This window comes from Actinia tenebrosa, unplaced genomic scaffold (assembly GCF_029948245.1).
Source record: "Actinia tenebrosa isolate PJP-AT-01 unplaced genomic scaffold, QUT_ActTen_1.0 PGA_scaffold6__47_contigs__length_16458017, whole genome shotgun sequence".
In the NCBI taxonomy this organism is placed as follows: Eukaryota; Metazoa; Cnidaria; class Anthozoa; order Actiniaria; family Actiniidae; genus Actinia; species Actinia tenebrosa.
In genome coordinates this window covers 8,600,205-8,616,672 of record NW_028292583.1, presented here as the reverse complement: position 1 = coordinate 8,616,672, position 16,468 = coordinate 8,600,205, and the positions used below count along the sequence as shown (strand labels likewise).

At 35.2% G+C, this 16,468-nt stretch overlaps 1 protein-coding gene and 1 long non-coding RNA gene across 2 annotated transcripts; one reads left to right on the top strand and one right to left on the bottom strand.

The window, feature by feature from the left end:
• The first annotated feature begins 194 nt into the window (after positions 1-194).
• On the top strand, positions 195-16,227 carry LOC116307419 (phosphatidylinositol-3,5-bisphosphate 3-phosphatase MTMR2). The gene is made up of 25 exons (XM_089038559.1): positions 195-305; positions 2,694-2,797; positions 2,921-2,978; positions 3,094-3,185; positions 3,451-3,561; positions 3,686-3,757; positions 4,050-4,079; positions 4,814-4,897; positions 6,316-6,390; positions 6,851-6,925; positions 7,049-7,159; positions 7,504-7,584; positions 8,298-8,389; positions 9,345-9,438; positions 9,711-9,809; positions 10,414-10,473; positions 11,096-11,143; positions 11,242-11,334; positions 11,717-11,778; positions 12,139-12,190; positions 13,013-13,060; positions 13,351-13,398; positions 13,882-13,965; positions 14,103-14,150; positions 14,249-16,227. The coding sequence occupies exons 2-25, from the start codon at positions 2,717-2,719 to the stop codon at positions 14,378-14,380; spliced, it is 1,830 nt and encodes a 609-aa protein (XP_088894685.1). The 5' UTR covers positions 195-305; positions 2,694-2,716; the 3' UTR covers positions 14,381-16,227.
• LOC116307420 (uncharacterized) lies at positions 9,293-16,362 on the bottom strand. Its single transcript, XR_016121468.1, has 2 exons — positions 16,223-16,362; positions 9,293-9,578 (listed from the first exon to the last, which is right to left on the bottom strand). It is a non-coding gene; the product is annotated as an uncharacterized LOC116307420 (long non-coding RNA).
• Between the last annotated feature and the right edge of the window lie 106 nt (positions 16,363-16,468).

Sequence of the window (16,468 nt, the reverse complement as noted above, 5' to 3'; positions counted from 1 at the left end):
CCCTCAAATTGACCCAAATAATTCGAATTCTTGATTGATTATTCCCAACGCGGTTTGTATTACTAATTATCTTAGGAAATGGATAGTTGTTTCCTGGCGGCAAGTTTTCGTGATGTTATTTTTTTCATGAAAAGTAACCGGGCGTGGCCTCGGGCGAGATGCTTTGCATATTTAGCACCAGTCTCTCTCTTGCACTTTCGAGTGCAACTGAAAACAAGATGTCGTTTCTCTGTGTGTGATGGAATCATTGCCTGACAAGATCACAGAATCTCAAGGTTTTCCTACATAAAATAACAAAATCTAGGGTACGTTATTATTATTTGTCTTACTTTCTGTTATAGAATTTGATAGAAAAAGGGTCAAAAAGTGTCAGAAATATCATATACATACAGGCAGTATCGATGCAACTCAGTAGTTGATGATCTTTTAACTTCCTACCAAACGAAAACTAAACGCCTCAGCAAATCAAACTTCCAAATTTGCTTTTTATTTTAAGTAACATTAAATACAGCCAAAATTTGTTCTTTTCCACTCACGAAACGACAAAAATCTAAATGTCATGATTTCATGGATTGTGCGGTATTAGTTTATAAGCATGTAAAGTATTGTTTTGCAGTAGGTTGGTTTCATTTATGCATGTCTCATAATGCAGGCAAAATACTTCGTAGCTTTGGTACAAGCTAAACCGTTTCAGCTAACATATGCTAAACTATTGAACAATTTTCCTCATACTGCTAGAAATCAAGCAAGTTTTACATCTTTCAAAAATGCTGTTTTAGCAGATTTCATCTCAACTAGCAAGCTCTGACCTTACCTCTAGTTTTTTTGATATTATTATTTTATTAATATTCGATATTATACATTGATATTATATCTTAGTTACTTGTCTTAGTTATATATATTCACAACCATCATTTAAACCAGTTATTCTGTTGGCATTATTGTGTATAAATAAGGATGATTGATTGATTGATTGAACAGATGCTATAAATGTGGGTGCCATCCCTCTATAATATACCAGAATGATAACTTCCTTATTACCATTCATGTCATTTGCTTTTTCAGTTTAATAGTTAGGTTACTGAAGATATTATTGGATTGTAAGAGGTGGTGGTAGTGGTGGTTGTGAAGCAGGGCTTAAAATAACGGCCAGTAAGTTGGCAGTCATGATGGCTGGCCAAATTAGATTTAGCTTGGTCATACCTCATTTCTGGCTCAACGTTACTTGTCAAAAACAAAGACAAAGATTTAACTGTTCCAATTCTGTGCAGACATTTTCCAATGTCTGGCTGTTATCTTAAGCTCTGGGAAGTGAGAGAAGGAGGAAAGAGGCTCACAGGAAGCAAAATTACTGTGTTGATTGATCTCTCTGATGGTTTTCATTCCATGTTGGAGTTGGAATTGGAGTTGGTAACAGGAAAATGAAAAAATGGCAAACAAATTCAGTGCTTTTTACAATTCTATAACTAACAAGTTTAAAATCAAAAACCAAGAAACAGTCGCTTGGATATACAATCAGTCCCAAAAACATTGTTGTAAACTGGCTCAAGCCTATGTGACTGGGCCAAAACTGAGAATGGGTAGAAATCAATGATATGATAAAATATATATATTTATAAGTTAGGTTTTTGTGCTTATAATAAGATAACTAATATTTTGTAAAAGAAAATCAAAAGTCACAATAACTGATATTCAGTCAAAGTCATTCCCAAAGTTACACTGCAACTACTGTAACCGGGTCCACTTACACCAGTTAGACAAGATTAGACAAGAGAATCAATTAAAATGTAGAATGGAAGACAATACATTCCAACTTTGGGTAGTGGATCGGAGCCAATCAGAAACCTAGACTGCACAAGAATTGTAATTTTACCCTGATAGCCATCGTCATGGTTTATGCTGGGGGCGTCATGGTAGTACAGACTGGGGGCATCATGGTATACATGGGGGCGTCATGACAAGGGGGCATCATGACTGTAAACCGTCATTTTTTCATGGGAATAAAAAGATATGTTGAAAGGCTATTGTTTTTTTGCTGTTTTCTGATTGGCTCCACTACTCATGCGTGTGTGATTTGCTGATGTAATTTATTGGTATGTCCTCCTATCTCCCCCGGCTCTAGACCAATCAGAAAGCACAAGAAAATTCACAAAATTAATGTGGTAAAAAAATCATTTCAATCATCTTATCAAAGTGATTGACTTGGGGAAGGGCAGTGTATGATGTGTCTCAAATTAATGTCTAGACATGTTCCTTTTTGTTGGCTGCCGGAATTCACTAGAAGTTAATCAGGTTAGAAAAAAAAGCAAAATTTATAGGAATTCCAAAATGTTGTGAAAGCACCACTTTTATTCGTCTTAATATTTTCTGAGTGAAATGCCTTTTTTCTTCAGCTAAGTACACTTGCATTAGACAAGTTTGAGCATTATTGTTTGCCAAAGCACATAATTGATACTTATAGATTCTTGCTATATATATGTACAGTATACATAATTATTATAATATTATATATATTATATTCTATTAAATATGTATTTTTATGTGTTTGTCTTTGTCTTTACACTGTTACAGTAGATAGTTACTTTAAAGCATTGTTGTCATTGTCTTTCGTAAACATTATCAATATTTGTTGCCTAATAACTCCCTCCCCTGCCCTAAAAATGGAAAAATGATAAAATTGTTATTATTTTCAGGGCTGTTGCATTTGTGTTTGGTGATGGAAACAAAGAAACTGCAATCCCAACTTAACAAAGCAGAAGGTTTAGCACTATCAACAATGGCAGATGATGATGGAAAGGTAAATAAATATTTAACTCTTTTTCAGCTCTTGTTGCTTACAAGTGGAGTGGGTTTTAGGACACTGTCTTGAAAGTAGTAGTTTTTGCATTTAATAAAAGTGATTTATGACAATATTTTTCAGGATTCAAGCCACTCTGGAGAATTACCACTTATAAAAGGAGAAAAAGCCCAAGCTTCTGGTAAATACATTTTGATAATGTACTATAGAAAGTAAGGGTTAAGAACAGTGTAAATAAGAAAATTGTAAATTATGCAATTTAAATCCAAGAAGTGTGTTTTGACCTTCCTCAACAGCCAAGGATGTGACTTATTTGTGCCCCTTCAGTGGTCCTGTAAGAGGAAGTCTCTTTGTTACAAACTACAAGCTATTCTTTAAAGCTGATGATGTAAGTTTATAAATGTATTTGTGTAATGCTAGTTAACGCTATGTAAAATGGTAACTTTAATGTTGTGAAATGTACTGGAATTCCCAAGGTATCAGTATAAGGGTTTGAGTAGTTTTTGGCAATTCTGCCGGCCAACATGATGCAATTATTGTATTCGTTATGTAAGCAATATTAATTGCATGCTATATTGCTTTGCCATGTGTCCATGGCTTTAATAAGACACCAGCATATATCTATAATTAACATTCTAAGTATGTTTTTTTAGGATCCTCCATTCTTTGTTGAAGTCCCTTTGTGCTCAATCTTTCGAATTGAGAAAATAGGTGGCACTACAAGTAGAGGAGAGAATGCTTATGGTCTTGAGATCTCTTGCAAGGTAAACACACCTCTTATGATTGAAGAATAAGTGCATTATGAAGTACATATTTTGTGTTAGTATAGAGAGTTGTAGGCTCAGGCCCAAGAGAGTGCTTGAAGCTATTTGTTTTGCATGTTTTCAGGATATGAGAAACTTGAGGTTTGCCCATAAACAAGAAAATCATTCAAGAAGATTAGTCTATGACAAACTTACGGTAGAGAATGAATATTGACGTTTTACAGTGAGGACACTCTAACCATGAACACTTTATGCTTTTTTACTCCTTTTTTAACATGCATCCCTTGAGTGAATCATTTAGAAATAAGTTGTCTTTTGATCATTCTTAGAGTGTTTGAAGCAGTAAAAACCTCAGAAAAATTTAAGTCTGAATAAAGTCAAGTGTTCATGGTTTGAGTGTCTTCACTGTTTACTTGTAATTCTTTTGAATTTAATATGGAGTACAGTACATTATTCATTGTGCAATCATTTCCCATTTCTCTTTTCAGAATTATGCATTCCCAACTTCATCTGGAAAGGTAAGTCTGTGATATGATGATTATGGTGATTATAGATGATGTTAATGTCATTTTTGTGGCTATACTGGCTTCTGAAAAAAGCAGTAACCACTACACTGTATGTCATTGAGTGACGTAAGTAAGTAAGTCCCTCCATAAGTAGGAAATCAGATACTGTTCAAAATTAATCCAAATTTAATTCATTTCATGGTCTAACCAATATTTCACATCTTAAATTCGGATGTATTTTCGGGAGATATTCGGAAAAACTTTTCAATGATTATTTGTTATCGCCCATCATTTGTATCATATTGGCAAAATTTGATGATCTTTCTTGCAGTTAGCAATATTCAAAACATCAAAACTACTTTGTAATATAATGTTATCTCATGTTTTTTTTTTGTCATAATATATTATTATGTTATGACTTAAATAAGACATGTACTGAAATGACCATAAAGTGTGTATCAAAATGACCAATAAAATAACATGGGTAGAAACAACTAGTATTCGGTGATAATAGTGAAGGTGATGATTAGGAACAAGTTAACACAAAGACCTCCTCAAGGAGCATCTCACTGAACCTGTAGATTCATGGATGTAGAAGCCAGGGGGACTAGTCCTCCCCTCCCCTCCTCCCCAATAAAGATTATGCTCTACTTACATCCTTGAATTATCATTATTATTATTTATTATAAAATTAAATTATAGAGCAAATGAATAATTTCAAAATATGTACAATATTTCTATTTCAGCCTTTTTTTGCATTCTCATTGAAAGAAGAATATGAAGTTAATGGATGGGAGGTGTTTGATGTTGAAGCTGAATTTGAAAGACTTGTATGTATATTCAATGTCTAATAACCTAATTTTGTAAATAGTGAGATTTGTAGGTCACTGTCATGCAGTCCAAAAAGGCTCTGACAAGGTGAAGACAGCATGTCAATAATATTATTTGAGGACAGGAATGCTAGTCAATAAGATTTTGTGGGTGGTCACTACTGTAAGTGAGACTGAGCTTTACGAGGCTTTACAGTGCGGACACTCAAACCATGAACACTTCAAACTTTTTTTGACAATTTTTCATAGCTATCCAATCACAGCACTGTAGAAACAAAGGAATCAATCATTTTTAGGCGCCATATGCATCCAATCAAATGGCAGAAAATCTCTAGATGTTTTATTTTTAGCTCACTTTGTGTGAACTTATAATGTTCTGCTAGATCAAGTATTAAAATAAACCATTAAAACATGGTAGTAGGCAAAACTGTGGTACAAAGTGCAAACTTTCAAAAATTTACAGAAATAAAAGAAACAAAAATATCATTCATTGATGAAGTAAATGTTTTTTTTTGATGTTACATCATCTGCCATCACATGGAAATTGAAACACTGATTACTATGAGAAAATGTTTTTTGCTAGAACTTTTTTTTAAAAATCCTAAGTAAGACAATTATGTTTTATACAGGATATTTTACTGCCCCAGAAACGTTTGGTATATTTAATAATGCCTCCTTTGATGTCACATCCTTAACATATTGGGAGTATAAACCTTGATATCTCCAAGATGCATCACTCAAACCATATAAAAATATTTTACTATTCAATTCAATTTTTTATTTCATTATTTAGAATCAATGCTGATCAATATTGAGTTAGGTGTCATAGGCACTTTAAACTATGATATAATATATTGTATCAAACTTTTAATATAAGTAGTGTTTAAAAAACGAGTAGGAGTGTTTTATACCTGATAAAACACAATCTACGAGTTTTTTGAACTGCTTAAAACACTCATGAACAATTTATTAGATTTTGGTTCAGCTGGAGCCACCATACATGTCACAAACATGGATTTTTATACTTTGATAGAGATTTGACATCATGGGCATGCGCAACCAGATTCAATAGAAGCTCCCACACGTTGGATATTGCGTGCCAAGGCAAAGACAGGCACGTTAGTCAAAGATCATTAGGGTTGACTATGACCTTGATGAAGCTCTATGTCTTCATCTAAACTTGGATGCATACTTCATCCCTGATGAAGTCATCCTCATAGTATTGGAGTGGTCTTTATATAAAGATCACATGTGTCTTTATATAAAGACACATGTGTCTTTATATAAAATCACTTGAATACTAATGAAGAGGACTTTATCGGGTATAAAGGTTCATGTACGTGACGTGTATGGTGGCTCCAATTGGACCATAAGCTTATGAATTATTAATGAGTGTTTTAATAATATTTAATTTTCAGGGGTTGCCGACTGATTGCTGGCATGTAACCAAGATTAATGAGAAGTATGAGATATGTGATACCTACCCTGCCATAGTAAGTATCAATCAACTCCTTTATTCAGAAACCAAGTAACACTCCCAAGGGGGGGGGGGGGGGGTACTGCCCTATATTCGCTATACGGGTATGTGCTGCCAAACAGGGTATGGTTTTCAGTGATTCTTCTCTAGAACAGGGTATATAAAACCGTGCTTGCTCTGGGACAGGGTACATGTATATGAAATCACGCTCTCTCCTCTCTAGAACAGGGCATCCATTTTTGCAATACTGGAACAGGGTATGATTTTCAGTGATCTTGCTCTGGAACAGGGTATGAATTTCAGCAATATATACTCTGGAACTGGGGTCAGGGTTCAGCGGCACATCCCTACGGGCAAGAGTACCCCCGGGCAGGGTATCACTTAGACAGAGTTTTTCACTATCCAAAACTTTGGTCCCCTCTGCCATTCTTTAGCACATGAAAACCATTCTGTATTATATTGTCTTACTCTTATAGCTAGGGGTACCATCGTCAGTGACAGATGAAGACATCAAGAAAGTAGCAATGTTTCGAAGCAGAGGCAGACTTCCTGTAAGGATAGGATAATGTCTTGATCATATTGAATGTTACTTATTTAATGAAAAAAAAGCACACAGTAGTTGGTAACATAAGTAACAAAGCATTGTTCAAGTAATAAAACTGGTTTTGTATTAGGTTTTGTCATGGCTTCATCCTAACAATAATGCCTCAATAACAAGAGCAAGTCAACCAACTGCTGGAGTCATGAACAGAACGAGGAACAAAGATGATGAAAAGTATTTTCAGGTATTTAATTGCAGTTGATAATGCTGGTAATGCATGATGGTTATGATGAAGTTGATAGTGATAAATGACCACTCAAGATGAGTCTTTCCTGCAGCTCGGTGGTCAGAACGTCCGACTGGTATTTGGAAGGTCATGGGTTTGATTCCTGTCAGGGACTTGGATTTTTTTCCTGATTTTCTTTCAGCTAGTGGCAAATGATAAATAATTTCTATAACAGAAATATCATATTAGGTATAATGATAGTGAATGCTGATTGATTATGTTGGCAGATTGCATGGTATTTGAACACAATCCATTTTTCATTATTCACAAAATAATAAACTATAATTTTTGCTAATTTTAAGGCAATATTAGATGCGAATCCTCAGTGCCACAAGCTGCTTATAATGGATGCCCGGCCAAGAATCAATGCTCTTGCTAACCAGGTACTAGGATAATGGGATTTAATAGATAACCATTGCAAACATTACTGGGTTGCCTGTGGAAGCCCAGTCTAACAATGTGTCTTGTTTCTCCAATTATATTTTTTTTACCCAAGAGGCCATGCAGGGATATGATACAGGGATCCTGTGTATACTGATACTTAGCATGTGAAAGTTGTCAAGGGCGGATCCAGCGGGGGGGGGGGGGGGGGGCAAAGGGGGAGCCCCCTTCAGTCAGCAGAAAAAAACAACAACAAAACTGAAGAATTAGATGCTTTTTTTATGTTTTCCGTTGTGTTGACAGAAGAAACTCAATTAGCCCCCCCTAAAATTTTGGCTGGATCCGCCCTTGGTTGTCAATCATTATCACTAGTTTACCAAAGTGATTGATTGGGGGCAGGGCTGCGTATCATGTGTCACAATAAATTCAATGTTTAGGCATGTTCGTTTTTGTTTGCTACTGAGATTCAAGGCTCAGTGAAGGGTTAGAAATAATCAAGTACTGTAGTAAAACAAGAAAGATGTCTATAAGAATTCCAAAATGCTGTTAAAGAATTTTACTTATTTGTCACCCCAAATTTTTGCACAACAACTATTTGTTCAGCTCTGAGTCTGGGCATATTGCAGGCAACCCAGTCTATGCTCTCAGAGCTTCTTGTTTATATTTCCATCATGTGTCATATATATATATTTTTTCTAAATTTATTGTTATTCAGGCTAAAGGAGGTGGATATGAAACAGAGGAAAACTACCAGAACACTGAGGTCATTTTCTTGGATATAGCAAATATTCATGTCATGAGAGAAAGGTAGGTGTTGGCCGGTATGACAGGAACCGTGGAGCAAATTTTGAATTGGGAAGCTAAATATATAATTTCAGAAATGGCTTTCTGATATTATCCAAACTTAACTCTGTCCTCGGAAGGGAGAACCTACATATAGCACTCATGCATGATCAGTTGTGTAAAAGCACTGGGGAAGCACTGGTGGCGTGCGCTGTTAATGCGTCGCCTCTCACCAATGCGGCCCGAGTTCGAGTCCTGCCGATCTAGATGTGAGAAGAGTTGTTTGTTGGTTCTCTCCTGTGCTTTGAGGGTTTTTCTCTGGGTTCTCCGGTTTTCCTCGCTCCTCAAAAATCAACTTCTAAATTCTAATTTGATCTTTGGGCTTTCACTTAGTTTGGAGCCTAGCTCTGTTGTGATTGTCCCACACTGTGATACCACAGCGAAAAGCTTTGTAGATGTATTTTAATGTATTCAGAAATTCTATTGTATTGTATTGTATTATATTGAATTCAAAAGATATGATTCATTGTATTTTATGAATATATTACATCAACTGCTATGTAGGCTCTCACAAAAAAATGGGTACAAATTTATTGCAGTGGTGGAGGATTTGCTAGAACAAATGTGTAATCCTAGTAGCTAGGATACGATCCTATAGCTACCACCCCTCCTAGCTATAGGCAGTCCCTGCTATAAGTTAAATTGATAGGGAGATTAGGTCCCAGGGGGTTACTCTGCCAGAATTTGGGTAGAGGTGTTCCGCTGAGATTCTGAAAGGGGTACCCTGTTTATGATAAAAAAACTCAAATTTGTAGACCCTGTTTATGATAAAAGATATAATTTATTGCACGGAGTTCCTGTTTCAATTATCATGTCATCTCACGTATCGTTTTTTTAAGACCATAATAACCAGTTTAATAGTAATAATCAGTAATAACTTTCAAGATTTATTATAATATTGGACTTTTTTGTCATACAGTCTTAGAAAGCTCAAAGACATTTGCTTTCCAACAATTGATGATGCTCATTGGCTGACTAATCTAGAAAACACTCACTGGCTAGACTACATCAAGGTAAGTCTCCCACTGGTCCAGATATACTATTTATTTAGCTTGACAATAATTTGTTAGCGATATAACCTTGAAAAATGAGGACTGGTTGTTTTCTTCCTCTTCCTATGATGACTGAGCAGTGGGCTTGAGGGGAGCTTGACCTAAATGGCAAAATCGATAGAATAAAAAGACAAGCAGGGTTCCGTAATGAAATAGTTAAAATATAATTTGGTAGTAGTTGGCTAAATGGATCATTATAATCTTCATCCTTTCTTTACATCTCAACTGATTAGGTCATATTAGCAGGGGCTGTTCGTATTGCTGATGCAGTTGATAGATGTAGGACATCAGTTGTAGTGCACTGCAGTGATGGATGGGATAGAACATCACAGGTAGGTTGACATGTGATGCCAATTCAAGTATTTAGTTAGTGAATGAATAGTACAGTTCTCCAAGACTGCCAAAAACAGAGCTAGTATACGTTTTTCTGTCTGTCTTTGTTAGTGGGTAAATCGATGGATTGATAGACAGAGAAAATGAATATTAGTTGTTAAAACATTAATTTACCATATAATACTTAAGCTTATAATTTGGTTATTACTTATTTTCCAACTGTAAATCTGCATTAAACATAGTCTGTATAGTCTGTGCAGCCCTCTATAGACCTGTGTAGTCATGAGTATAGGCCTGATATATTGAGAGCTGTATAGACATGCATAGCCCTCTATGGACCTGTATAGTCATGTATAGGCCTGATATATTGAGAGCTGTATAGACATGAATAGCCCTCTATAGACCTGTATAGTCATGTATAGGCCTGGTATATTGAGAGCTGCACGGTGCTGTATAGAGCTGTACTGTATATTGAACTGTATAGCCCTGTGTAGAAGTACTGTATAACCATGTATAGAGTGCTTTGGTCTAGAGCTGTATGAAATGGTTACCTAGTTTTGCCAAAGGTTGCATACATATTTTCTACATTTTCTTTGCATGTAGTTGACTGCACTTGCTATGCTGTTGTTAGACCCTTACTACAGAACAATAAGTGGATTTGAGGTAAAATGAATATATTATCAGAATGGTGAGCTTTGGGAAGTAGTAATTTAGTCATGCCTTTTAAAAAGATCTGCATGCATATCGTATTTTCAGGGTTCCCAGCCATTTTGAAAATAAAAATTCCCTGACTTTTCCCTGACGAAATAACAGTTTTCACTGACCTTGTTGAGCTGCATGGGCGACCATGGGCCAGATGGCTAACTTTTACCTAGGCCCCGTTCTTATCATATTACACAGGATACCCAACATAATTAAACTGTCCGGCATAAATATTACTAAATACTTCAATATTTTTTCATTATTTGAAAAGATTTATCAGTCTATTCGAAAATTGCAGACAGTATGAGTATCACATGGTTAACTTTAAACAAAATTCCCTGACTTTTCCCTGACCCCTGGAAACCCTGATTTTAGAAAATGATTTCAATAATTTGAGAAATTAAATAGTTGTCCATAAAATGGTTTGAAAATGATTTTCAAACGTGATACTGAGTGCTGATAATGAAAGTGTGATGTCAAAATTGGTGTGAATCATGTAACATTTCACCCAAAGTTTGCACCTTATTTGTCATATCAATTCAGTTCAGACATTGACATTAGTACTTCTTCAAAACTTTGTTAGGTACTCATTGAGAAGGAATGGCTGTCTTTTGGTCACAAGTTTACCCAGGTCAGTTAGTGAGTGATTTTAATAGTAAACTGTAGTTATAAAAATTGATCATAACAAATAAGTCAATGTGTTATTGTAATGAATGTTGTTCACTTCAGCGTTATGGTCATGGAGACAAGAACTATACTGATGACCAGAGATCACCTGTCTTCCTTCAATTTATTGACTGTGTCTGGCAAGTCACCAAGCAAGTGAGTGAAACAACTAGTTGTTCTTTTATTATATATCATACATGTCCTTTATGTAATATAATTTAACTAAAGGTTAACAACCCACAGCTTGTTTTGGGTTCTTGAGAGAGAGCTTCAAAGCCCTGTCTGAGTAAATCAACAATTTATTACCAGTATTCTTCTTATGATGTATGACCTTCTGACATATGTTTTATCATACATGTAACTGAACACTCCATGCTTCTCTCTAGAATCTAAGTTCATAATCTTCTTTATTTGTTGATATCAATCAATGACATTAAATTTCTTCTATTGATTTATAGTAAGTTATGATTAATAATGCTGACAATCTTCATTACTTCTACAATGTGTGCTGATGATATTGTTGTTTATGTGTTCATAGTTCCCTTGTGCCTTTGAATTTAATGAAATATTTCTGATAACAATCTTGGACCATTTATACAGGTAAATTATTTGGAAAATCTTACAATTTGAAAATGATAAATAATTGTAATTAAAAAATAATCATAATTAAAATTGTAAACAAATTTGTTACTTTGTTTATTTGAAGTGTGTGTGGGGGGGGGGGGGGGAAGGGTTGGATTTGTGGATCATATTTTTAATATAATTATGTTTATCTTCATTTAGGAATAGCTTTTTAAAATATTTTTTGTATTTATTTTATAAGAGGAACCCTCTTTAAATCGCTTCATGACCTTGTTAGTCTAATCATCATTAATAATATTAATATTAATAATTATAAAAAATTAGATCATTGTAATATTAAATTTTGTGTTTATTTTATTTGATTTTTTGTACATGTAGTTGCATGTTTGGGACTTTCCTGTGTAACTCAGAAATACAAAGAGAAAAAGAGGTTTGTATTTGTATTAAAACTTGTTTTTGTTTGCTTCGTGCCCATTTTCCTTAATGTATACTGTACCAACACCCTGATTACCATCTCATGATGTAGTCTGATACCTACCAATACCATCTTATGATCTAGTCTGATACCTACCAACACCATCCTGTGATCTAGTCTGATACCTACCAATACCATCTCATGATCTGGTCTGATACCTACCAATACCATCCTGTGATCTAGTCTGATACCTACCAATACCATCCTATGATCTAGTCTGATACCTACCAATACCATCTTATGATCTAGTCTGATACCTACCAATACCATCCTATGATCTGGTCTGATACCTACCAATACCATCCTATGATCTAGTCTGATACCTACCAATACCATCTCATGATCTGGTCTGATACCTACCAATACCATCCTATGATCTAGTCTGATACCTACCAATACCATCTTATGATCTAGTCTGATACCTACCAATACCATGCTATGATCTAGTCTGATACCTACCAATACCATCCTATGATCTAGTCTGATACCTACCAATACCATCTTATGATCTAGTCTGATACCTACCAACACCATCCTATGATCTAGTCTGATACCTACCAATACCATCCTATGATCTAGTCTGATACCTACCAATACCATCCTATGATCTAGTCTGATACCTACCAATACCATCCTATGATCTAGTCTGATACCTACCAATACCATCTTATGATCTAGTCTGATACCTACCAATACCATCTTATGATCTAGTCTTTTTAATTAATAAAATTGTCATATAATTAATTAAAACTGACTCTCTTATCTTTAACTTCACAGGATCTTAAAAGCAAGACTGTGTCACTATGGTCCTATATAAATTCCAATGTAAGCTAATTATCTAAAATCCTGATCCTCAAAACTGTCTTCTTGGCTTAGACTGCAAGCAGTCCCTGTATTTCCCTTGGTCTCTGTTTTGTTTGCTTTCATTGGTCATTTTGGCTGAGCGAGGATTAGTAGCTAGTCCAGTATCCCCAAGGGAGGGGTGTGAGGAGTATGGGACAAAAACTAATCCCCACTCAGCCAAATCAACCAAAGCAAATGCAAAACAGTGACCTAGAAAAATACATAAACTAATATTATTTACAATTTCTTAATTTTTTAAAATTTTGTTTCAGAATATGGAATTCAAAAATCCTCTTTATGCACCATATTTACACCAGCATGTAAGTTGTTCAGACATTAAAATACAATAAAATTTATTTAATAATTTAAGTTGTGTTTACAGCTGTTCCACTGGCTAGTTTATTTGTAGGGCCACAAAAGTTGTCGTTGGATGTGGAAAAGTTGCTGGAAGTTATAAGTACTTTAATTTCCAGATATTGAAAACCAAACAACAGGGAAACCTTACAGGAGGGCAGACTTTTCTGGAAAGTGAGCAAAATATATAACGACAAAAAATTACTCAATAGACACAAGATTTGCTTGATTTACGATGCCTGGAGAAGAAATAGGGATAATATAAGAGACCCCAAGGACAGCAACAGCAAGAAGTATCTATAATGAGGGAAACTAATGATTGTTTTAAAAGCGCATACCACTGGAATACCTGTGGTGAAATGAAGCTGCAAAGGGTCTTTAACTGTACAATTGTGACAAAACCTCAAAAAAATGTGAAATTGTATTAATAAATTCAATCTTTTGTTCAGGTTCTATTCCCTGTGCCCAGCATGCGCAGACTAGAGTTATGGACTCATTACTACATAAGGTGGAATCCAAGAATGCAGGCACAAGTATGTAAAAAAAATTAACCTTTTCAATCAATTGCAACTACTATTATGTATACCAGCTCGCTAATTGCCACTTAATTTGTTAACTGCTTACTTACAAATATCATTTATGATTAAATGTTAACTTTGTATTCTTAAAGGAGTCTGAAGAACTGCGAAATCGTGAGCTGTTTTGCCTTTGTGAACAGGTGAGGATACAAATCTCAACATGCTTTAATTCCAATTTAAATACTATAGTTCAAAAGCAATTGAAGTTTTAAAGTCTGTCAATCCTTATGATCTTTAGCTTCGTAACAAGTGTGAAGAGTTGCAGCATGAGATAGATTCTCGAATGACAGTGGAAGTCCCCTCCAATCCAGATGCTGTATCAATACACAGTACAAACTCTAACCCAAACTGGACTTCTTCTAAAGTTTGACAGCCTTATTGATCATTATTCAAATGGACTTCCCAAAGCATTCCTTTTATTTCCAATTAATAGTCATTTTAATAACTGAGGAAAACAGGGTAGTTCCAGAAATAATGCATCACCTCTTAGTTGTCCTGCAACTAGCTTCCTTCGAACTTCTTATCAAGCTTAAGTCTAAAGTACTTTCTTTGGCTTCAGTTGGTAGTTGTGGGAAGTATCATTCATCCTATCCAATAGGCCACGTTCGACATTATAATAAAATCCAAACAGGATGCCAAGGCTCTCTGGATTCAAATGTCCAAAATTGCATTAAATCCAAAAGCATCAGTAGATATAGTGCTGTACATTCAATTATTATGTTGTTGGGTAGTAAACCAATTAGATTTTCCACCAAAACAAGCTTAAGGAAAGCTGTAAATGGTACATTATTTTCTTCTTATACCAATAAATGTATTTGGTGATCCACATGTATGTGTCATAAAAAATGAAGTGCCATACAAATTAAAGCTTCACAATCAAATCTGAATTTTAAGATATCGAACGTGGCCTATTCTCTCGGTTTGTTAAGGTTTACGCATAAGCCTCTAAAATATGCCCTCCTTAGAGAATGTATTTTAGCACTTGTTTCGAGAGAAGTGATATTTTACGAAGTCATGCAAAATGGCAAATCTTAGGCAACTAGTTTAAAATTAAGTAGCAACTTGCTCTGACAATGTTTTAAGAAATTAAGAAATAATTTATCTTAATATTGATTTATGTAATCCTTTCTTTGTTCTTTTTTATTACCATTTTTAAGAATTCATTTAAAGTAATGCAAGCTGCCTGGTGCTTTAATTTCTGTAAACTTCTACCTAGTAGTAGCACTTTTTCTTAATTTTAATGTAATATTAAGTCTAGTAATTAAGAGGCTGTCTCTGTAAGAACCTCATAACCATGGTATAATGTGACATAATATGACATTCCATGGGATAACATGGAGTAGAGTAGCTGAGGATGAAATGAAAGGGAAAATATAATGAAATGAAAGACAGTGTGATATCATAAACGGTTTTATAAATTTCGCATATCTTAATGAAAGACCTTCAATGAATATTCCTTTGCGGTTAATGAACAGCAAAAGGTGTACTAAAGTTTCACGGATTTGCTGTGGTCACTCTATTACAACGACTATTAAATAGTAGAAGATAATATAGGTAAGTTGTAGTGCTTGGGAACGAGGTTATTCCGGGCGAAAGCCCTTGGAATTAAATTCGGAGAAATTAATTTCCGACCTCGCTGGGATTCGAACCCACGACCTTCGGAATTGTACTACCGATGCTCTACCAGCTGAGCTAGAGGTCAGACTGAGAGCAGGGCGGGGTGAAATAGCGAGGTCGGAAATTAATTTTTCCGAATTTAATTCCAAGGGCTTTCGCCCGGAATAACCTCGTTCCCAAGCACTACAACTTACCTATATTATCTTCTACTATTTCATTAGTGCCACGCGGTCCACATACTCTCAACGACTATTAAATACTGACCGGGTTTCACGACTAGTCAAAACAAATCATGAAACTCGTGGCAAAACTGGAACCGGTCTGTTGCATAACGAAACTCTGTCCGCAGTCTGACCAACACGAAGAAACGTTTGGAGTATGTCTGCTGTGTACAATAATTATGGATTTCAGGATGTTGTATTTTATTAGACTTCTTCCTTATTTAGTGCTCGTACAATGCGAAAGCAGAACCCGGCCTTCCCTGGCATGAGGCACGAATGCTGTCTCAGTTTTAAATACTGAAATGAAATTACTGTAATGATAACTCTTGATGTATGTATGTATATCTACAGAACAACCAGCATAGAAATTTTACCTGTCGTCTTTTAGTTTGAGTCCATTAGCTTTATTCACTCCACTTGGAGGATAATCCCAATCTCTCACGACTGCAGCAATGTAATACTCGCGCGTATTTTTTAAGGCTTGAATTGTCAAAGCAATAGAACCGAACATTCTACAAAGAATTTGCTTAACAAGACCAAACTAATCAAGCTTCAAATTTCTTTCTCGAAAACAAAATAACTGGTCTATCACCCGGTCTATTGACCCTGGGCTGTCCACG